This window comes from Alosa sapidissima, chromosome 18 (assembly GCF_018492685.1).
Source record: "Alosa sapidissima isolate fAloSap1 chromosome 18, fAloSap1.pri, whole genome shotgun sequence".
NCBI lineage: Eukaryota > Metazoa > Chordata > Actinopteri > Clupeiformes > Clupeidae > Alosa > Alosa sapidissima.
This window is the reverse complement of record NC_055974.1, coordinates 15615431-15639268: the sequence shown is the minus strand read 5'-3', so window position 1 is coordinate 15639268 and position 23838 is coordinate 15615431. Positions and strand designations below refer to the sequence as shown.

General features: G+C 39.1%; 2 protein-coding genes across 2 annotated transcripts; both read left to right on the top strand.

Moving 5' to 3' along the window:
- The first annotated feature begins 6493 nt into the window (after positions 1–6493).
- si:ch1073-220m6.1 lies at positions 6494–10724 on the top strand. The gene is made up of 6 exons (XM_042070990.1): positions 6494–6605; positions 7257–7568; positions 8996–9259; positions 9565–9728; positions 9939–10079; positions 10246–10724. Exons 1-6 carry the CDS (start codon positions 6548–6550, stop codon positions 10567–10569), a joined length of 1263 nt encoding a protein of 420 aa, XP_041926924.1. The 5' UTR covers positions 6494–6547; the 3' UTR covers positions 10570–10724.
- A 3010-nt stretch (positions 10725–13734) lies between these two features.
- LOC121690225 (C-type lectin domain family 4 member F-like) lies at positions 13735–22443 on the top strand. Its single transcript, XM_042070657.1, has 13 exons — positions 13735–13774; positions 15362–15520; positions 16122–16166; positions 16689–16730; positions 17639–17722; positions 17877–17960; positions 19099–19182; positions 19613–19696; positions 20175–20258; positions 20693–20776; positions 20960–21120; positions 21419–21522; positions 21977–22443. Exons 1-13 carry the CDS (start codon positions 13735–13737, stop codon positions 22134–22136), a joined length of 1215 nt encoding a protein of 404 aa, XP_041926591.1. The 3' UTR covers positions 22137–22443.
- The last annotated feature ends 1395 nt before the right edge of the window (positions 22444–23838 follow it).

The window sequence follows — 23838 nt, the reverse complement described above, 5'->3', positions numbered from 1 at the left end:
GAGGTGTGAAAAGCACCTAAGGTATTAATATTACATGCTGGAAATTGTACAGTGTACATTCTGGGGCAAGTTTGAGTGGACGCTATCTTGATCTAGAGAAAACAAAACAGAAGTTCACAAAAAATGCACATGCACACCACACGCACAGGCACAAGCACACGCACACGCACACACACACACACACACACACACACACATACACACACACACACACACCCAGTCCCACATGAATATGTGATGCATGACGAAGAAGGAAGTAAACATCCAATATGGCTTTTTTCCATATTAGCAACAGTAACAGCAAATCATGTGCCTGGCGGAATAATGATCATTGAGTCGAGAGTAAGCTAGCAATGAGACTTGCATTGCCCCTGGTGCCACAATGCTCTTGGTGTGTGATAGGGCACCAAGTCATGTCTTTCCAGGAAATAAGATTTTTTTTTTTTGCTTTGTGAGCATTAGTCATGTTGGGAAGTGTGCTTCTGCTAGTAATTATGACCGCCGCGCAGCGAAGCGGCGGTCATATAGGTTTAGTCAGATTTTTTTTTTTTTTTTCTTTTTCGCATGCCCAAATTTCCGTCAATGATTCCCGGGACACTGAAAGACCGGGGTACACGAAACTTGGTGGGCATGTAACCCCACATGGATAGCATGGAACCATCGTTTTTCGTTTTGATCTGTAGCCCCCCCGCTGGACTGGACCCCCCGAAAGGAGGGTAGGGCAGACACAGTTTTCTGTGAATATCTCGAAAACCGTAGGGTTTAGGAGGACCATTTTTTTTTTTGTATGTTGATCTCAAGGGGCCATGTCAACCCATTCCATAACCACTCATTTCATGTATAGCGCCACCTAGTTAAACACAAAAAAGTAAAAATGAGGTGTTGTAATTGAAGGTATCTGTGACCTAACATAGTCAAAACTGCACGGAATTGGAAGTGTAGGATCATTATGACACCCTCTGTATGCACGCCAAGTTTTGTGGAATTCCGTTCATGGGGGGCCACACAATAAATTAATTTATGTTACTATACACCAACTGGCCTGTAGGTGGCCGGAGACAGTTTTCTGTGAATATCTCGAGAACCGTAGGGCCTAGGAGGTCCACCTTTTTTATGTATGTTGGTCTTAAGGGGGCATGTCAACCCATCCCATTACCACTTATTTCATGTATAGCGCCACCTAGTTAAAAATTAAAAAGCAAAAAATTAGGTGTTTTCATCACAATATCTCTGGCTGACAAGGTCAAAACTGCACGAAATTAAAAGTGTAGGATCATTATGACACCCTCCGAATGCATGCCAGTTTTGTTTTGTGTACTTTCGTTCATGGGGGGCCTTACAATAAAATAATTTATGTGTACATTTAGTGACGTACACCAACAAGGATTCCCGGGACACTGAAAGACCGGGGTACACAAAACTTGGTGGGCATGTACCCCCACATGGATAGCATGGAACCGTCATTCTTCGTTTTGATCTGTAGCCCCCCCCCCCCCGCTGGACTGGACCCCCTGAAAGGAGGGTAGGGCAGACACAGTTCTCTGTGAATATCTTGAGAACTGTAGGGCCTAGGATGACCAATTTTTTCCGTATGTTTGCCTCCAGGGGTCATGTTAACCCATTCCATGTGCACACATGTGCATAAACAGATACACACGCACACACATACATTTACAGTAATCATACGTATGACACATACTCACACAGTAGACATATGTACGCATGCATGCACATGCACAAACACATATACGCAGGCAAACACACAAGCACGCACATACACACACACACACACACCCACACACATAAACATAAATTTGTACACGCACACATGCACACAATTCAAGAATTTTTCCCGTCATCTACTCCCTGAATTTTTGGTCATTGATACCCGGGACACCGAACCACCGGGGTACATGAAATTTGGTGGGTATGTAGCCCCACTAGACTTTTACGGAAAAATTTCATTTCGTCCCCGGGGACCACCACCAGCCCCCCCATGCTGGGCCCCCCGAACCGCAAAAAAAAAACAGTTTTTCCTAAATAACTACCTGAACCGTGGCACTGAGGATGAAGAATATTTTATGGTATGTTGGTCTCAAGGGCCCACATCAACCTGGCTCATAATCACTCATTTGTGATTTGCACCCCCACCCCCCGGTAAAAAATGAAAATGCAATATTATTCTGCTTTAATCGCCCCTATCTTCAGTTAAGATGTTCAGAACTGCACCAAATTGTATGTGTATGATTGACCTGGCATTCTCTGGGGGTATGCCAAGTTTCATAGAATTTCATCCATGGGGGGGTCTAAAAAATTAGGTTATGTGTACATTTAGTGACTGTACACTCATTGGCCTGTAAATGGCGGTGCACACATATACACATGCACACACACAGGCACCCACATACTATCTGTATTAGAACGGCCGATACATAATTACAAATTCAGTAGGATTAAATTAAAAGAAAGCCAAAATAAATATTCATCATCATCATCATGGCTGCATTTTCAGTATTGGCGATAAGTAGTCGTTTGTCCACTAGATGGCGCATCGTTGCAATGAGACGTAATTTTGTTGGAAGTTAAAAGTGGGTTGGAAAAAACAATGGACGCTTCCTACAAGGACTGTAATTTACCGCAGCGAATATCTAATAAGGATAGGACGATGTTCACATGAAGGGCAATTCCCATTTCTTCTTGAAGCCGCAATAAATCTGAGGATGTTTATCGGACATGCTTGGTTTTTACTGCAGGTACGTTAATCTTGTAATATCAATAAGGACCTAGGTAATGTTACCGTTAGCGTTGGTTGAGTGATGGAGGCATTTGATGGATGCATTTGTAGAAAACTATAAATGCGGTTATACCAAGCAAATTGATAGCAGCACTGTTTGTATCTTTCGACTGTCATTTATTGCACGTGCTACAAAATCATTCTGTGCAATGGAAGATTTACCAACGTTACACCGGTCTGATACAGTTTTGCCTATACATGCGTGAGACTGAGACGCCTGTTTATTTTGTTTTAAGTGCGTGCAGGGTGTGAGAGGGGAATCGATGTGCTTTGATTCCAGCTTGGTAGTTGTAGTCTGTGAAATTAAAAAGCACGTGTGTGTGAAGTATCCAAACAATGACACCTTCATTTCATTATGGCTGCTTTAGCAACATACCTTAAGCTACTGTGTAGTGGGTCCCATTTAGAAGTGGCTACTTCATTCGCGCTTTCCTTGACTCATGGAGCTGCGTGAATGTTATTACAACTTTTCGCCACGATATGACAGTTTAAGTCCGCTTGATACTGTAAGGCGTAAACCATTGGTTTCCAAAGGAGATTTTATTTGTGTCGCCAGCATAGCCTATTGACAATTTATGTTGTAAATAGGCCTACCTTATAATCCTACCTGTAGCTTAGGGAAGCTAACAGCTTTCTATTAGGATCTAGTTTGTTAGTTACCGTTTTGTCATAACTCCCTGATGCATTTTTGCATTTAGAATAGCCAGAGCGTGTATATCTCAATCGGAAAATTAAACAATATCGGGTGCCTATGGACTAGGCTGGGTGAACCCAGCCTGATCTGCCCGCTATTTATTTTTTGATTTCTTAAAAGATTGAGCTTGGTCTGATGAAAGCCAGACTAGCCATGGACCTCAGTTACACAATGCAAGGGAACATGAATCAGCCTATATTTGCACGAACAATAACGGACAAAAGCTCTTCAACTTTGGCCCGTTAAAATGTGTATGAACAGTCTAGCGACGCATTTCATCAAGGCCCATTTGGACATGTCGGTTATTTGCACCACTGGTTAGATGTAAAACAGCATTTCGTTTCAGACTAGGCTACTGTTACTTAATTTGTGCATTAACAATAACGTTTCAGACTACTGTTACTTAATTTGTGCATTGACAATAAAGTATTACATGAACTAAAGATGACTAAAATCTTATGTAGAAGAAGAAACATTCACAAAAAATCCATCCATCCAAAAATGACCTTTGTTTTTGATAGCTGTTGAAAACGGCATGGAACTGACAGAGATGTTTTTGTTTATAAATACATAAAAATAAATAAATAAATAACATTATGCTGATACCTTTTGCTTTTCCCAAATACAATGTAGCCTACAGGTGTAAGTGACCTTTCATCAATCCAGTTGCAATGGATGAACTGTGATGAACTGCCCTACTTGTGATTGTTTAGAGATTTTAAAGGTTTTATAACAATGCTACATCTTCTTTGGCTATTCTACAATCTATTCACCTTTTCAGCACCAGTAGGCTACTTTCTGTGCAGCCGCACACACACACTCAGGCATGCCAAACAAGCATACACAAAAGTTTCAAGAGTGGGGGATGGAGTAAAATATGGAGACAAATTGAAGTGTGATTTATTTTCGCGGAACGGATGTACAGGACTGAGCGGCGGTCATATTTTGTACCGCTATGCGGTACATCTAGTTGTTTCAAGATTCAAGTCTTTATTACATCTCATTATACGGGTATAAGAGGGTAAAACTCAAAAAATAAATAATAAATAAATAGCTGTTGTAAAATCAGTGTAACCTATGGACTCTCGGGGCTTATTGCTTAATTAAGCAATCAAAACCTGTATTTGTTAGGGGGCACTGAGGCACAACTGGCTACATAGTCCATACCACATTAGGTTCTGTGCCACCCCATCTCTCTCTCTCTCTCTCTCTCTCTCTCTCTCTCTCTCTCTCTCTCACTCACTTCCTGTCACTTTCTTTACTGTCCTATATCTCAATAATAATAATAATAATAATAATAATAATAATAATACTAATAAGTCTAATTCCCTGACTGGGTTCAGGGGTCCAGGGGTCCACCCGCTAAAATGGTTGTACAATAACTACCACACATCTCACACACACACACACACACACACACACACATCTGCTGAGTAGGCATGTTTGTTTGGGTGGTCTATGTTTCACAACACCTCTGTTAAGTGTGTGGATGATTCATTTTGACAGCACTGATTCATATGTATAAATGACTCCTTAGTTTGTGTGTGATAAGAGCAAACATAAAAAACAATAAATAAGGTACATGTAGTAAAATAAATTAGATAAAACAAATCATTAAGAATGAAAGATGAAATAACAGCAACACAAAAATAGCCATTAATATATAGTAATAGTGATCAAACAGATAACATGAATCAAAAAGGAAGGATAAACATTAATATGGGTAAGACAAATCAGAAAAATGAAAAATGAAATACATAAAAGTAAAACGGTAAAATGCATTTAAATAAAAATGAATAAAAATAAAGAAATGCATGAGTAAAGATAGACAAAGATAGTAAAGTTAAGATAGTAAAGATATACAAATTTCCTGACGTTTGTCGTGCCCCAACTGTCATGTCTCTATTCCCCATGGATAATGACAGGCCTAAAGTGTTTATTCTGACATCAGGTCAACGGTATGCCTGACCTGCACACGCACCTGCACACGCACACACACACACACACACACAATATACTGTATGGCCTTTTGGCCCCCCACCATCAACTTCAGCACTGCCTGGAAAGCACTAGGGTTAGGCTTGGGTTAGGGTTAGGCTGAGCTACACCAGGCACGTAACTGAAGCGTTCCGTTTGCGTTGTGTCTGCTGCAACAATTAGCTTCCACTATAATCAATGGAAGTAGCTACACCAGTAGTGATAGTGGCGCGTACGTTCAGACAAAATAGACCATTCATCTAAAATGGATTTTTTGTGTCGCGAACGGAACGCTTCAGTTACGCGCCTGGTGTAGCTTCCCTGTTAAGGTTACGGTTAAGGTTAGGCTATGGCAGCACTGCCTTGAAGCCAACGGTGGGGGCCCAAAAGACCAACAAGCCACACACACACACACACACACACACACACACACAAACACTCACACGCAGTATCATGACTCCTCTCTCATCACGTGTCCCACAGTTGAATAATTGCAAAGGAGGTTATATTTAGCATTTAATGTCTATGAATTCAGGAAGACAAAGCACACACTGCATTTCTGACAACAAATGTTAAGTCACACAACCCCATGGGAACGAACACACACACACACACACACACACACACACACACACACACACACACACACACACACACACACACACACTCACACACACAGTATCATGACTCCTCTCTCATCACGTGTCATCGTCAGATGACCCCACAGGTAATATTTAGCATTTAATGTCTATGAATCCAGGAACACAAGGCACACACTGCATTTCCGACAACAAATGTTAGTCACACAACCCCATGGGAACGAACACATACACATACACACACACACACACAATGTTAGTCACACAACTCCATGGGAACGAACACACACACACACACACCACAAGCACAAGTCCCTCTCAAGACAGCCTGGAAATCACTCAAACTTTCCTGATAGTGATAGAAAAACAGTAGGCGGAGTTTCAGGTAGGAAGCGTGGGTTTATAAAGGCGACCTCATAGTTGCTTCCTGCTTGTTCTGCTTAAGTGTTTCGTACAGGAAGGCTTAGTGTCATCCTCTCAGTGATGTGTACAATGTGTTCCACTGCACTTCTGTTCTGGCTCACTTCAGCAGCAGTGACAGGTAAGACGGCAGATGTTTATTTTTGACAAGCGTTTTTATTGTTCAACCAATAAAAACGAAAAGAGAACATTTGAATAGACATTTTAATATCAATTAGATATTACTACTGATAGTGATCTGAAAACATTCTCTAATACAGATAGTAAAAGGAAATTGTTGACTATCATGTATGTATTGACTATCACACCGGTTGGTACCCCATATGTTGCCATGTGGTTGTTACTATTTAAAGAGGTATTTCGTGTTAAATGTATTTAATATATTAATAATAACTGTTATTACTATCAGATGACATGCTGTGTGAATGAATGTGAATGACTCATGAAATAGATAACATCCATAACCCACTTTCTAACACCTGTTTCAACTTCAGTCTAACAACCTAAGGCAAAAAAAAAAAAAAAGATTCCATCAAGGGTGCCCACTAGCTCAGACTTTTCCATCTTATCACATCTGTTTTAAATGAAATTAATAGAACTGAATATTCAGTGTCAATATACTTGAATTGGTTTTATGCACTAATTGTTTTTATAACTCCTGAAACAATCAACATCAGAGATTAATGTAAAATGATTGATAGACATGCTAATCCTTTCAATGATTTTAAAGGTTTCAACTTACCAAGTGTATTCCTCTTCCCCTCTCTCACAGTCTCCTGCAGCAGTGGGGTATCTACGGAAATACATGGAAGAAAAGGGCACTTTATTCAGATGAACTTTCCAGCACAACCTGAGCAAAACCCCCATGCCACATGGATGCAGACAATTGGGAACCACATGAAAAGAATGGTCCAAAACAACAGCGTAACATTTCCGTTTAAGCATAGAGTGGCATTCTTTAAGGGGAACCTTTCCATCCAATTGAACAATCTGACTGACAATGACAGTGGAGTTTACATTGGCTATAAACACGAGGACCAATGGACGGAGGTTGCTGTAGTCTCCTACAAATTAGTAATCCAGGGTGAGTAAATTCCTCCATTATGCAGCTTGTGTATCAACCTCAGATTTGAATACCCTACCTTCGTCACAGATGAGCCGTGTCGTTTTTACAATTTATACATTACAGGTCCAGTTTGTGATTCAGGCAAACGTTTTGATTTCTGAGTTAAACAGCAAACCGAATTACCCCCTGCCTTCCATGCTCCTCAAGAAATGTGTTGAATCGCTGGAATAGCATAGAAATCAGTATAGTATATAGTATAGTATCAGTCAAAGCCACTTTGTTTGTTTCCCATTAACAGAGCTGTAGTGGCATTTGACAATGTCGGTTTTATTCAGAATATACAGAGAAATCCATGAGCATCGTGCTGAATCTCACAAAAAGGGCATGTTATCAGAACCTGAACTACACCTTTAGACATTGATTCATATAAATACAATACAGGAGGGCTGTATGGTTGTTTTAACCCACCCTAAACAGGAGAATATCTAGTACACGGTTTTATGAAAAGTGCAGAGTGCAAAGGTTCACTGTTACTCTTCTACAAGCTCATGTTTCACGCCATTTGAGACCATTTAAGATAACACCTTTGTCTCTGTCTCTCATCAACTTATCACTCTTCAACTCTTTTTTGTTTTTCTCATAAGAAATGCTGCATCTCTGCTCTCTTAATATGTAGATGTTTATGTTTCTTAGCAGACACTTTACAACAATAACAATAAACATTTCATTAGCATTAAAATAATAGACTAATATTAATAACAATCATAATGGTGATAATAAGAGAATTAATAGAGTATTTTCATATGCAGTTATTCAATACATCTGCAATCTACAGTTATTCAATACATCTACATTGTACTAACACTATCTGTGTTGAGGGGTGCTGTGCTAATTTAGCCAAATATTAAGATTTCTTCCCTATACTGTATTTCCCAGAGAACTTGATTCCTCTGTGTAGCAGCAATTTAAGTCATATTGTTGGATATCACAGATGCCAAGAGAGGACAGGAATTTGGGAATAATCACTAACTGGCAGCTAAATGTGGTGACAGTATAAGTAACAAGTGATCTTCCTTGGAACCTTGGATGACACAACGTTTTAGTGGGAATGTCAATATAATAATTCATAAGACAAAAATAAATTCACCAATATTTAAACTCAACAGTGATTTGGCTAGATACAGTACACTACTACAGTATTACTGGAATAATTTTGCTGAGTTACATGAATTAGGTTCACATGCTTTACCACTTGTTGTGTTTACTGTTTATTCAGAGAACTGAAAGTAGCGTAGCCTTGCCACTGCGGGTAATTTCGGAAGGGGATGTCATCATTGTGGAGCCATAGGTTTTATGACAAACATTTCCTGGATGTCTCACTGCAGACAATTCCCCTGCCAGTGACACACTTCATTTCTTAACCTCATCTCTCCCTTCTCTTACAGACGCTGTGTCCACACCAGTCATAAAGATATCCCCCATTCAGCCCCTGGACAACACATCAGGACAGAACTGCAGCTTCAATGTAAACTGCTCCTCTTCCAAATCGTGGGCTTCATACAGCTGTGATGAGAATGGGTGTACATATCTGCAGTCATCCCTGTCAGCCAAAGACAACATCAACATCACCAGTGCCAACGGACATGTCAAGTGCAACGCCAGCAATCCTGTCAGCACAGAGATGAGTTCTCAACAGTTTCCTAAGGATTGTAAGTTATGATTGACCATAACAGTTGAATATGTAACATGGTAGAGGCAAACAAGGGGAAGAAAGTTATATATATTAAAACTATTTTCATAAATGACACACTCAGTACAGCACGGCCATTATGGATGAGGTTCAAGCATGGTGTTACCAAAAATATGAACCACCCTTTTTGCTTATCACGAGGAGGGCCTTAAGTCATCACTGTAGTCTTCTGCTGACCTGCTCCTCTGCTTAACCTGATTTAATATTGATTGGTAGGTTGATTGATTGATTGATTGACTGATTGATTTTATGCTGAAATTCTAGGTGGTAAAGTCACCACAATGGACTCACGGCACAACCTCGATCTTCATCGAGATGTGATCCTCACAATAAGTGCCATCATTTGCGCTGCACTGCTGTTGCTTGTGTGTGGTACTCTCATATGGAAAAAGTGTCGCAACTCGAAAGCTGAGGAAACACCTAACAAGGTAACCCACCTCTCTATCTCTCTCTCTCCCTCACCTCTCCCTTTCGCTTTCTATTTATTTCTCATTGCCCCCCCCCCTCCCCACTCACACACACACTATTTTACATTTAAACTTGTGCTCTAGTTCCACACTGCCTATTTCTTTAGAATGCAAATACTGTGGTTGAAATAACATTCAAGTAAATCAAATCCACATCTCTCTATTTTTTAGCGCAACGACATACCAACAGTCATTGTCACAGGAAGTGATGCCGATGAACCCGGCATGTCCATCTACAGTGTCATCAACAAGGCTGCCAAATGCTCTGTTGTGGACCATTCAGCTAAGAAAACAACCACATCACAAAATAAGGTACTAAACATACACAAAAAGAGAATGACAGCTATCACTCTGAACCACTAAATGTGCCCCCCCCCCCCAGTGAATATACATTGACTGTATATGTTTACCTTTTTAAGTGTCTTTTTCATATCCAAGTACATTTCATGAAAATATTGTGCACTGTCATTTTCTTCAGACATACAGGCCCCAAAATACAGAAGAAGAGCATAGATCCCAGCGCCAGCAGAGAAAAAAAGGGAAACAGCGACCTCTGGTGGACAATGATATTACCATATACTCCACCGCAACAAAACCACTGGAGACGCAGAACCCTACAGAGGACACAGACAGGACAATATACACCACGGCGACAAAACCACTGGAAGGACAGCGCCCCCAGGAGGACACAACTGTAACAGTATATGATACAGCAAGAGCCAGGACACAGACAGAAACAGAAACAAACCAGGCTGACACAGTCTATTACACACTGGGACACATGACGAGTGGTCAGCAATGATGAATGTAGTGAGACTACAAAGGACATAATAACATTCAGGATACAGTATGGTCATCATTAGAATATTATACTTTATTATAATATATACTTTCTATGATTTTTATTTATTTAGTTTTACTAATTTGTACATTTAACAACTTTTATAAATTATTAAAGAAGAAAAGAAAGCCAAACAGCCATTTAATTCCTTCATCTAGACCGAAGTTCCCTGGGTAAGATAGTAACCTTGCTTTGTAGTATAGCTGTTGGGCGACTGCACTGAGGTGAGGACCTCAGGGTGAGGGGATTGAGTGACCGGACGACAGGGTCACTTGTTGGGATTAGCTCTGCTGCTGTGTAAAGGTGCTTGCATGCTGCCCAGACAATGCCCAGCTAAGCCCAGCATTCTTAAGTGGACTGCAGGTGGTTGCAGTCTTTAGAATGTTCAGACCCACTGACAGTTACACACTGCCCAGGTAGCAACTGACAAAACAAGACTTTTGTTATCTGATTGGACATGCCAAATAATAAAAAAAAAGTTCCATTAAAAAACACCAAATGACAGCGCACACTGATCCTGTTGGTGTTTGTTGGAGTTGGTCCATATTTGTCTGGTCAGTGAGGGACCTTATGGGAGCAAAGAGCTGACCCTGCACCACTGAACCCACTCAGATAGGCTACTTTAAAGTGGGTGCTTAAATAGATTAGCACAGGTCTGTGTGCGTATACGGCCATGTTAAGGACCCCTCAGGCTATATTTGCTGGTGTAATTGGCTAGAACTTGAACCTGATCTTGTGCTTTACCTGGTCCTACCTTCCTCCACTTGCTGTTGGTATGCTTTACCCTTGGCCGTGATCCTCCACTCTGTGTGTTACCTTATACCACTGGATGGGAATGAGGGGTCAAATGAGATTATGGGATTTCTAATAGTGACTTCTATGTATACAGTGACTTTGTGTAAACAGGAAAACACACAGATATCAGACATAGTATTTAAAACAGTGCAAATAAAAATGGCTGCTACCACAAGATAAAAAAGCAGGGTTGGATGTTACAATCCACTATCACCACAACCATTTACCAACTCTTTCAACAAAGAGATACACAGCCAAGGAGGATTTGAAATCTAAAAAATCGAAGAGAAATTAGAAAAAGATATACCTGTAAGCAAAATATAGGGGCTACGTACTTAACAGGATAGTAATAGCTAGGTATACCAGGTCACATACTGAACACAAATATTAGTTACTAATAATAGTGATGATACTAATAACACTGACATGGAAATATGTCATGTGATGGCAAAACTTTCCACTCACCCCAGCTGTACCTTGGGTGTTGCTGCACAGATGTTCTTTTGCATTGTGGCTTCCTGCAGGGGCTTTACAACAGGCTGTCAATCAGTGATGCAGAATTCAGAGGAACCGAATGTGTGTGTGTGTGTGTGTGTGTGTGTGTGTGTGTGTGTGTGTGTGTGCAACTATAGGCAGCACATTTGCTGTACTTCATCAAAATCCCCTGTAAAATTTGGAGGAAAATTTCTCTGTTTACGTAAACACCCTTTAGCCTTCACCATTCCCCTAAGCCGTTACGTGTTCACTACTCCCCCCCTGTTGTCCACATTCACTGCTCCGACAGTCCCAGCATCTCAGGTCCTGGCCTATCACCTCCCTCCTCCTGTCATTAATGAGGTCTGGAGGTGATGTCCGCAGGGATTCTGCATGTAATCCTCCAGACAAACTGCCCACACCCAGGCTGGTTACTTTGGCAATTTTGCCTGCCCGTCATGCCCGAATACGCTCCTCTATTCTGACTATAGAGCAACTGATTTGTTGTACAGTAGCTCAGCAACGTGTGAAACATTTGAAGACATTTTGGGAAAAAAATATTTGAATATCTGAGTCAACTTAAGACAGGATAGAAGATGTAATCTAATATAGAACAACATTCATAATGACAGAAACTCACACAGGACATTGCTATTATATGTTATTTTTGCTGTTTTTTTGACAACGCAATGTTGAAATATTTTCACAATACAAGTTTTTTTTTTTTATTTCCTGAACACTAATGGATTTGGAAATACAAGGTTTCCACCCGAGAGCAGCGATATGTAAATAGCGAACAGCATTCTGTAAAATAATCAATTGTAAAACAAAAAGACTAAACAACCAAACAAACATGTTTTCCGGTCTTCAGCTTCAATTTCACACCTTACAGTCAGGGCAGGTCAGAGAGCATGATCGGCTGTTCGGCTCAGGCAGTGCCCTAGTCAGCCTGGTATCTCTGATATCCCTGGCAAGACCCCAAGGCATTGGCCCCAGAAGCTCCCTCCCCTCCTCTGTCTGCTAATGTGGATCTCTGTCATGTATCCTTAGACTCTGATTGGTGTGGAGGCATTCTTAAATGTCACCTGGAGAACTGCATTTTGATTGGATTTAGTTTGTGGGGGATCTGGTTCAATACTTGGTGTTCTTCTAATGCTGACTGTATAGAAAATACAGTGTTTTTGCCGGTGAAATAGATATTTCACAGTTTCAAAGTTACTGACTCCATCAAGGACACCTAGAACTTCTGCAACAGACGTCTGGAAATGTACCTTTGCAAAGTGAATGTTCACTGCTGTTGACTGCTGTTGACCATCTGAATTGTCAACATGTGTATTTTCTTTTTGGAACACTCGACTTGCGATAGATCGGTAACATTTCGTCTCTCACTTGATCTTCCTACTGCTTATTAAGAACATCGACCTGAACATGTAGTTACTGTTTTTTTTTTGTTTGTTATTATTTGTTTTGGGGAGAAACCTTTTTTTTACCCACAAACCTGAAACTTGAATTTAGGGTTTTTGAAGAATTAAGTTAAATATAAAAAAGATAACCCCATAAAATGCCATTACTGGTTCATAGGTAACATAAAAAAAAAAAATTATACAGAGATTCTATTTCTACTGATGATTTTAGTAGTGATACACTCAACTGACGTATTTTGTCCTTTGTTATAGGTAAAGGACTGTTATACAGAGGTGTCGTTATCGGCAGAGACACAATTCCTTTGAGTATCAAGCTATCAACCTTTAATTACAGTTAATCTCAGATTATCCTGAGACAACCCTGCTCAACAAAGCTGTGATCTTGAATGACTCGGCTCTTAATTGAAAATGGTTTAGATCTCCTCCGGTAGGGATGAAAGAGCTCTCTCCAAAACAACAGAAAAGTCTGGAAGGTAATGTAAAGTTAATTTTATTCTGATAACTGGGATAACGGTCTGATTTTTTGTACTTTTGGTCTATGGAAAATGTATTAATGGATAAGATTTAGCAGTTGGCCTAACATGCATTTAGGAAACACCTGATGCATGCAGTCCTGACTAATACAGAACACAATTTGTTAATCACATTCATTAATTCTTAATCATATTGTGACAGTATTATCGGAACCTGAGGATCGTCTTAACTGCATTAGCCATTAATGTGAGATGAACTGCAGTGAATTTCTAGTCAAACTTGTGCAGAGAAGCAATGTTGTTTTCTTCTAATTAACAATTAGCTTTTTATTTAGATCTTAAAAGAAACAAAACCCTTTCCTAATAGTAAATGGCATAACACACATCAGATCAGACCGGGTGGTAAGGACCGGTTCTGAATATTATTATTTTGTCTTGTTTTGCTTTGCTTTAATATGAAAGTATGGGAATTAACACTGGTATCCGAGTTGGCCTCAAACTGTGAGTATCTTCAGACTGACTACAGAGTTTTTTTTTAGCTATGTACATCCCAATCCATCCAACTGCTCAGAGATATTTGATAAATGGATTTAGTTTTTTTAATAGTAGTTGTATTGTTATATTCTGTGATACCTTGTTTTACAGAATATTACAATATAATACTGTTTATTTTAGCCCTTCTGTGCGTCACAGTGTAGCATGTGGTATCCTGAGTTAGAATCAACACTCAGTGCCGCTGCTCCATACTGACTGCCCACCCACATAAGATTTATCATAAGATTTAATTAACACCCCCTGGGGTCATCATCTGTTCTGATTTTTTATTGTTTAAAATGTTTGCAGAATACTCCATGGGAGACAGATGATCACCCAGTGTTGTGAATTGTGCAATAAGGCAGTAAAAGTACTGCTGAATACTCTGCCTGTTTTGAACACTGGGCATTTTGCTGTGTTAACTCTGATTGACACCAACACTATCCTAGTGTTCATCGCAGCACTACTTGTGTTGAATTTAGATCTGTGTGAACATAGTTGACTTCAAGAGTTTGATATGCAGACATGCACATATTTGCCCAGTGTCTACAGATGAACATTGTCATTGGCTGTAGTGTAAATGTCTATCACAGATCAAATTAAATTTGGTGACAGAGTTATCCACATCAAAACGCTTCAAAGTGTCATTTTAACGCATGTGGTGAGTCTTGTTTTAAACAATGACCATGTTGATTTAAAATCAAAAATGATTTCAACATTGCTAATAAATGCAGCTAACAAATATGTATCTGTCTAAAATGTTGTACAATGTGTGTGTGTGTGTGTGTGTGTGTGTGTGTGTGTGTGTGTGTGTGTGTGTGTGTGTGTGTGTGTGTGTGATATTGATACACTAAAATCATGACTGAAATCATGATTTTTGTTCATAGCAATATTGCATTTTGCCATCTTTCTACATTACTATGCTTTCCCCTATAGTTTTAACGTGTTTATACAGTACATGCAGTATGTCTGTCACTTACAACTGTCAAATTGCTGCGATGAAACATTAAAGTAAAGTAAATCATTGCCTTCATGTCTTTTTGCTGTGGCTAGATGACGGTCCACCCGATTCTACAGCTGACGGTGAAAACCACTTTGCAAAGGCAGAACCCAAGGAGAGAGCCTCAAAGAGACTTTGTGTGAAACTAATCAAACTTTTGCTCTCCCCCTGTGTTGCTTTGCTCCTCATGGCTCTCATCATGGGGGTGCTCTGTAAGTATGGGACACGGCTACTGCCTCCCCAACACTCTCCAGGACTCGCTTTGAGTTGTTATGCTTCACTCCAACATCTTAGTACACGGGTCTCTGTTGTAGTGTCTTGAATGCTCAACAAAATGTTTTGTTAGATTTGTTTAAATTCGGCATTTATGAAAAGTCAATTGTAAAGAAATTTTACACATGATTTGTTTTTGTTTTTTTAATTATCTATATGTCTGAAAATAATGGAGCATTATGGAAGTTTTGTTACAGCATTTTCTCTTTTTCTGAGTGATAAATGCCACTGCTCATACAGTATACTGATAACAACAGTGGTACTGTAAAACCCTATTTTACTTCTTATATTATTGATATCAATTATCAAGTTTTTTTTTCACTCTCCTATAGATATTTTACATGAAAAATGTCAAAAGGATTTACTGTCTGGTGTTGGAAATAATACTGGTAAGTGGTCACCAACTTTTTTTTTTTAGGGGGTGGGGGGGGGGGGGGGGGGCAACTACAGTATTAGCGTTCCAACAAGATACTATGGCAATTCATTCATGCATCAACATTTAACATTCCTATAACTTTATCCATCTGGTTCTTTCTCTAGCTGATATCGATGGACAATCCATACAGTTACAGAAGGAACTTGATGGTAAGCAAATTCAAATAAAATGCTACAATTCCCCCATAAGCTGATGATGATACACCGGGCAACTTTATGAGCAATGTTGCCGGCAACGGGCAACCAGAGACACAGAGCAACTAATCAGGACAACAGACTGGCAACAACTCTATAGCTCAGGCTGCTGTGGCACAACTGGTTACATCGCTCGTACCATAATCAGGTTCACATGCTCACGGGACCCGGATTCAAAAAATATACAAGAAGCCTCTCTTTTTCCTCACTTTACCATCGTGATGCCGCCATCTTTGTTAAACATCTCAGAAGCTCACAGATGGTCATGTGATTTCTCGCTAGCATTCTGATTGGATGATCTCAAAATGTTATATAAGTATCCATATTGTTATTATTATATATATATATATATATTAAGTAATTATGATTGTGATGCAGTACTTCACTCAGGTGTCTTAAATTATATTCAACTCTCTCAGAGTTTAGATGTAAATTTCTTGAATCATAAGCTTTCAATTTCTCTCCCCTCCTCTGCAGATGCACGGGAAGAATTTAGGACACTTTTGAAGGAACTGGAGGGTAAAATATATTCAAGATTATTCTCTTTTTTGTTTTGTTTTATTAACTTTATTTTCAAACATATCATTCAAGAGACATGCTGCATGCAGACATATTAGGGAACTCAATTGTATTCCAGGATGTTTAGTCATCCAAAATATAGATTTGCTAATATGCTGGATAGAGATGTTATTGTGGTTCTATGACCACCAGATGATGGTAGCTGCACCAGTGGAATCTATTGTTCTTGAGCAACCAGGTGAAAAGTTTGTAGAACAATTCCAGCTTTTATTTTCAACATGGTCTGAATTATTAGATATCTGTCGTCTAGAATTGTTCCCTTCCGACAACACACATTTTTAGTCACAGACATTGAGTTCACTTTACAAGACTCATTGTCTATAAACACTATCTCAAATGAGATTTCACGCAACACCATTTATGCACAATTATGCATTTTGACATAAAACCTGTGTCTAGTCAATAGCCTCAAAAACTCTGTAAATCTCAAAAGCGGTCATCCTTTTACGAGGCAGCTTCTGAAGCCTGATGTATTATCATTTTGTGCTCAAGGGCCATTCTTGTACACCCATGTTTGATTCCGTTATCACTGTTCTGTATATAACAGTAATAGATAATTACAGCAATTACATATCGTAATAGAAATATTGACAGGTGTTGCCGGACTGTTGCACTGGGTAATAGATAACTTCTCCACTTACTGTACAAGGTCATCAATACTCCAGGTACACATAAAAATAAGGCTACAGGCAATTATTTAGGCAACTATGTGAAGGTGAAGATAACACACAGAAATGGAGCATGTTCCTGAATCCTGACACAAAAAAGATCTTCACCATCAAAACATGAGATGAACTGCCTGGTCAAGGTGTAAAAAAAACTCCACTCCACTTCCATTTCTTGAACAGAGGCCAAGAGGAAACTGGAAAACTTACTGAAAGATCGCACATCTCTGTCTGACGAAAATACAGAACTGCAGAAGCAACTTGATCGTGAGTGCTGAATCCAATACCACCACCCAAGATGAACCATCAGGATAATTTACACATGAATTACAGCGTCCATAAACAATTTAAAGAATTACAGGCATCCAACATTATTCATAATCTATATTTACTCTTGATTGAATTCCACTTGTTTGAACAGAGATGAAGTTAAACTGGAAGGATCTTCATACTGAATATACTAATCTCTTCAGACAAAAGACTGACTTCCAGATTGAGCTTCTCTGTGAGTGCTATCCTCCCGTTAAAGGACACCATGGGCTATGAACAAATACCTTTCTTTATTTTGTATTTTTGTTTGTTTGATTTATTTTGTTCATTAGGATAAATGCTGAATCACTATTACTTTTGGTGTTAGGTCAGACATTCATTCGGCTGACTCGCTGAATTGTGCATGTTCAAATGTATCTAGTAAAAATAATTGCATATCAGAAATTACTTTTCTTGTTTACTTGCAAATGTTCCATGGGATAGTTTTGCATCCAAGGACAAAAATCAAATCTAAAGTTTTTACAGTTGAATATCAGCGACTAAGCTAAAACAACAGATCCGATTTGAGATTTAGCAGGACTTGCAGACCAGAAGGGACTAAAAGACTCACACATAATCTGTTGAGGAGAATGGTCAGTGGACCTGTTGGCCTGGGTCCTGCTGGCTGGGGTGTTGGACACAGGTCAGCTTTGGCCACGCCACAGTATACATAAAGATCCGTATTATAGGTCAGTGTTGTATCTGAGTGAGTTTAAAGCTGTTATTTTAAGGTCAAAGAACTGCACTGCATTTCTTTAATGCTTTAAAAAGATGTTGTCCAGAACATCCACCAGCATCCAATCACTTTTGAGAATCCTTATGGTATTGCTTTGAAGTGTCATTTAAGGTTTGATATAGTAATTCTGATTCTGAATAGAATCTCTCAAGGTTCCTTGAGCTTACAGTATAAGCTTATAAACAACTCTCCCTAAGAACATGGCAGAGCACCTGTGATGGTCTCCTAATGTATTTATTGTGCCTCTGATACAATAACTGTATAAGTCCTTGTTATAGCGTTAGATACCATTTCAAAGTTCTTTAGATGTTGGTTAAATTATTTTCCTTTACTTGTCAATGAAGATGTGAGCACATTAGAGTCCACTAGTATGGCTACTGCCACATGGTGATCAGTCACATAAATTGAACTTTATAAAGCATATTTTGTAGTATATCAGATTATATTTGACATTACTCAGGTCTACACATTTATATTACATTTAAACATTTTCATTTACTTAAAATAATTTTGTTAGATTTAGAGACATTTACATAACTATTACAGTGACTGACTATAGAGACAACTAATTTCAAATGCTCTTCCCTCTTTCAAACAGTGACCAAGAACAAATGTGAAGAATTAATGAGTGACCACATCTCTCTGTCTGGAGAAAAGAAAGTCCTGCAGAATCAACTCGATCGTGAGTTTCAGTGCCACTTTCCAGGATAGTTTTTCAATAACTAAGATAACACTGAAATAAACAATCCAATAAATGAATGCACTATTACAATGAATATGTGCATATATTTGTACTTTTTGTGTTGAGGTCCTGGACAGAAAACATCATCTTCCAAGAACTTAACTTAGAGTGAATAGTCCCAATGAACTGCAAATTGAGACCTGTGTTTATACAACTTCAATAACTCATGCCATTTGTATTTCCCATTAAGTCCTACATGTGGCGCCACCCCTGTACTTAACACTTACAGGAGACAGGCAGCATATAGAATAAAGGGGCGGAGCCCCAAAAAGAATCAACAGGGTCGTAACACCTCTGATTACATCATAAATGAGAAAGAAAAACAATCTAGCCAACTAGCCGAGGTTAAACCATTTTTTTCTTTTCACAGAGATTCGAATGGACTGGGAGGACTTGAAGAGTGAATACACATCTGTCTCTCACGAAAAGACAAACATCCAGGTTGAGCTCCATCGTGAGTTTGTCTTCCTCTAATTCAACTAGAATATTGTTACTGAAAGAAAACTGAAATTAATTGTTATTTCCTATCTATACAAGGCACTCATTGGTCAGCAGGGGTGAAGTTTACAATGTATTTATTTAAAGGCACCCTAGCTGTGATATACCTATACCTATTGCACTGAAGATAATGGTGCTTTAGGAGTTTTGGTCAAGGTTTAAAAAGATCACTGCAATCAATGGCTTGAGAGGATTATCTGTCTAACCTCGCAAGATGGCATATTTTTCATTGGTTCTCAAGGGGGATCAGCCACCATTTGGTGGACTACACTACAGTAAAGTACAATATCTTTTTCATTTCCTCTTCCATCAACCTTCATAGAAAAGGGAAATGAGAAAGAATTATGCAACAGCACCTGTGCATTTCAGGTCAATTCACTTACAGTACATGGTGACAGAGTCAGCTTCAACTACAATTTGTCTTTCTTGAACAGAGGCTGAGAAGGAGCTGGAAGACTTGAAGAGTAAACATGAAACTCTCTCTGAAGAAAAGACAGAACTTGAGCATCAGTTAAATCGTAAGTTCAAGATAGATGAGTAACAATCCTTGGTAAACTTGCACCATAAAACGCACACATGCATAAAGGCATCTGACTTTCTACAGAGCCCAGGAGGTGTCATTGCAAGATTGTTTTTTGTACATCAAGAGAACATGAGCTCGTTTTACTAAATCATGTGCTTATTTTATTCAATTGTACGCTCATTTTACTAAATGATGCTCTAATTTTCCTAGATTGTGTGCATAATTTAATTTGTGCTAGTGTATACACATACTAGTGTGCTCAAGCACACAATTTCCTAAATTGAGCATAATCTAGTCAAATGAGAGCACCATTTAATAACACAAGTGCCAAATTTAGTACAATAGGCACACAGTTTAGTAAAACTAATGCAAATACATATTTATCATATAAATATTTCTAATATATGAATATTTAATTTATATGGACAGTAACCCAGTCAAACTGGGAGGATGTACAAAACCTATACTCGGCTCTCCAGAAAGAGAAGTCCAAAATCCAGACAGAACTTCACGGTGAGTCTTGAAATATATTTGAATTTAGTTCTGTAAACTGCTTTTAATATAGACTATGAGCTTAGTTTAATCAATATTGTAGTGGCATATCATTGGCTAAAATAACATTCATTTGAAAATCAAAATAATTTTAAAGTCACACTAACTTGACATTAATGTATACACTCTGACCTCCACTACCAGTTCTACAGGTTGAAAAGAACAAAAGCTGTGCAGATGGCTGGGAGTACTTCAGTGGGAAGTGCTACTTCTTCTCCTATGATTGGCTGAACTGGACTCAGAGCAGGGATGCATGTGTGTCTTTGGGAGGACACCTGGTCATCATAGAGACCGAGGAGGAACAGGTACAGCTCAGTGTAGTCTCAATTTGTGTTTATAACACATGCCTTGATCAGTAACATGAACACACACATACACACACAGACACACACACACACACACACACACACACACACACACAAACACAAACACACACAGGGGTGGTTTCTCATATGGGCAGTATGAAAAGTATGGGCAGCTGCAAAAAATAATAATAAATAAATAAAAATAATACAAAATGTCTGAAGGTTTGTGTGTGTGTATGTCTGAGTGTCTCTGTGTTTGAAATCAGATGTAAGCCTGTATGTCTGTCTGCCTTATCAGGTGTTCTTGAGTAAGGCTGGTGGAGGTTACTGGATTGGCCTGAGTTACTCTTTAAAAGAGGGTGATTGGCGCTGGATGGACAACACAGCCCTCAGAACCCCAAAGTGAGTGTCACATATCATATTCTTCTGATGTAAAATACATTATAAAAAATGTTGCTTGAACATGGAAAAGCATGTGAATGCAGGTGACTCAGGAGGAGCTACTGTATGTGGAATTCTAGGATTTTAGTTCTCTAGTTTAGAACGCAGCCACTCCTGCATTGACTTGCATTGCATTTAATAGAGTGTTACAGTTTGATATTACAAGAGAGCTGGTTTGCAAGCTAATATCAGTGGATATCTGGACAATATAGAGAAGGGCCGTTTTTGACATGATGTCAAACCGGTTGTTTATTCCCATTCTGTTGCTATTTCTAGGTTCTTTTTTAATGTTTTATTTTTTATTTCTGACCCCTTTAAACTAAACAAAAAACCTTCACATAGCACCTTTAAAGAGATTAAAAGTGCACATACTATGGCCTTGGCTTTTAACAGTGCTCTCTTCTTTTGCACACAGATTCTGGGAAGAGAGTCAGCCAGAGGATGATGAAGATTCTGATGACAAATTGAATGAGGAAGAGGACTGTGTTATCATGACGTGGACCAATAAAAACTGGGATGATGTCTTGTGTAAAGAACAGTATAAAAGAGTCTGTGAAAGCAAAGCAGCAGACTGATTGTATGAGCAGATCACTCAGTGACTATGGACGATAGGAATGTGTATTACACAGAATTATGGGTCATCGTGAATGTTAAAGGGCAGAGGGCAGAGAGCAACATAAGTTGGGGTTTTGATGCATTCTGGTGTTATCCACTGTCATTCTATTTATCCACTGTCACTTGTACAAAAAGTAATTCATTTCCTACCTCTGGTAACCTGTACATCATTTTTATATGTTCAAGCTTTTGTAAATAATACTGAAGAGTTCTCACCAAAGTAAACTGATTTCACTCATCACAAAAAAGACATTGAGTGCTCAAATAGCCACTCTGTTGCCTTACAATTATTTATTTATCCAGAGTACAGCCATTATAAGAAAAGACCAAAGGTTCACCATTTAGCTGCATAATATACTGTAACGATTTGATAGTGACACACAGTTGTCCAATCAAAGGTTTATTCGCAGAAGTGGGAATCACACACATATCAAGACCAAGACACCATTACATAGGAAACACAAGGGAAGTCAAGAAAACAAGCACGATACACAAGCAGGGTAGTCACATTCAATACACCGCGTAAATCACATAAGGTACAACATAAAGAAAGACTACACAAGCTAACACATATGTACATGACAAGGTAAACGCAATTACACTCACTAAAACCACATTACACAAACCAGCATTCACACAAATTGCATTCTGGGAGGCTAGCACTCAGTCCAAAAGACACCGACGTTACAATACTTTCTAAAAGTATCTGACTGAAAGTATCTGACTGGAGACTCAGAGTGCAACAAAAAATATCCTGCTTGTGGTTGTTTGTTTGTTGTACAATGTACAGTATGTGGTCAACTAAAACAGTTGCTGATGGTGAGATGTACTTCAGAGGGAAATACTTTGTGCTTGTAATTAAAAAAAAGAAATGTCAATGTAATTTTGCAAAACAGAAAAAGAAAACAACAATGTAAATGTATTACTGTAAGAGGCAGATTTAAACACAGAGTTACTTTGTGTGAAGATCCACGTCCAGAACAATGGCTCTGATCATAATTTGTTGGGCACGGTTTTGTAAAGATCACTCAATTGTCTATCACACCTGTTGGGGTGTTACTTACCAGTTGAATTGAGCTGAGAGAGAACTGAGGTGTCTTGGGTGCTTTGTAGCCAGCATACATTTCTGGGCTAAGGTGTAGAGTTGCAACAGACATATTAATGATGTTTGTTTTCTAAACAAAGTTCAGATATAGACCACCAGATGACTGACAGCCATCAATCACCCCTCTTTGGCATGGGCGGATTATGAACTTTCGGGCCCCTGGGCCCAGATGTATTAACTCATTGAATGACAAGCTGTTTTCGGAAGCTTTGTCCTAGAGTGCCAGCAATCTAGATCATTGTTGATGATTTTTGTACAGCCACAGCATATTCTGTGTTATAGCTATGAACACATACAATGGCTCGTTTAACCCTCTAGGCGCCACGGTCGAGTTTACTTGACAAGATGCGGTACTGAATAAAACGGCCGATTTAGTCAAATAGGGTGTCATATTTCGTTCGAACTCCTAAACTTTCTGGGAAGTGATCAGCGATACCTGGCGAGACTGCCACCTAGTGATAGACCCACGAAAATGGCCTGGTTTTGAACTAACGTGGATGCATCACTGATTCGACCCAAAGCAGCAAACGAGTTATGATAAAATGTCCAGATGTGCG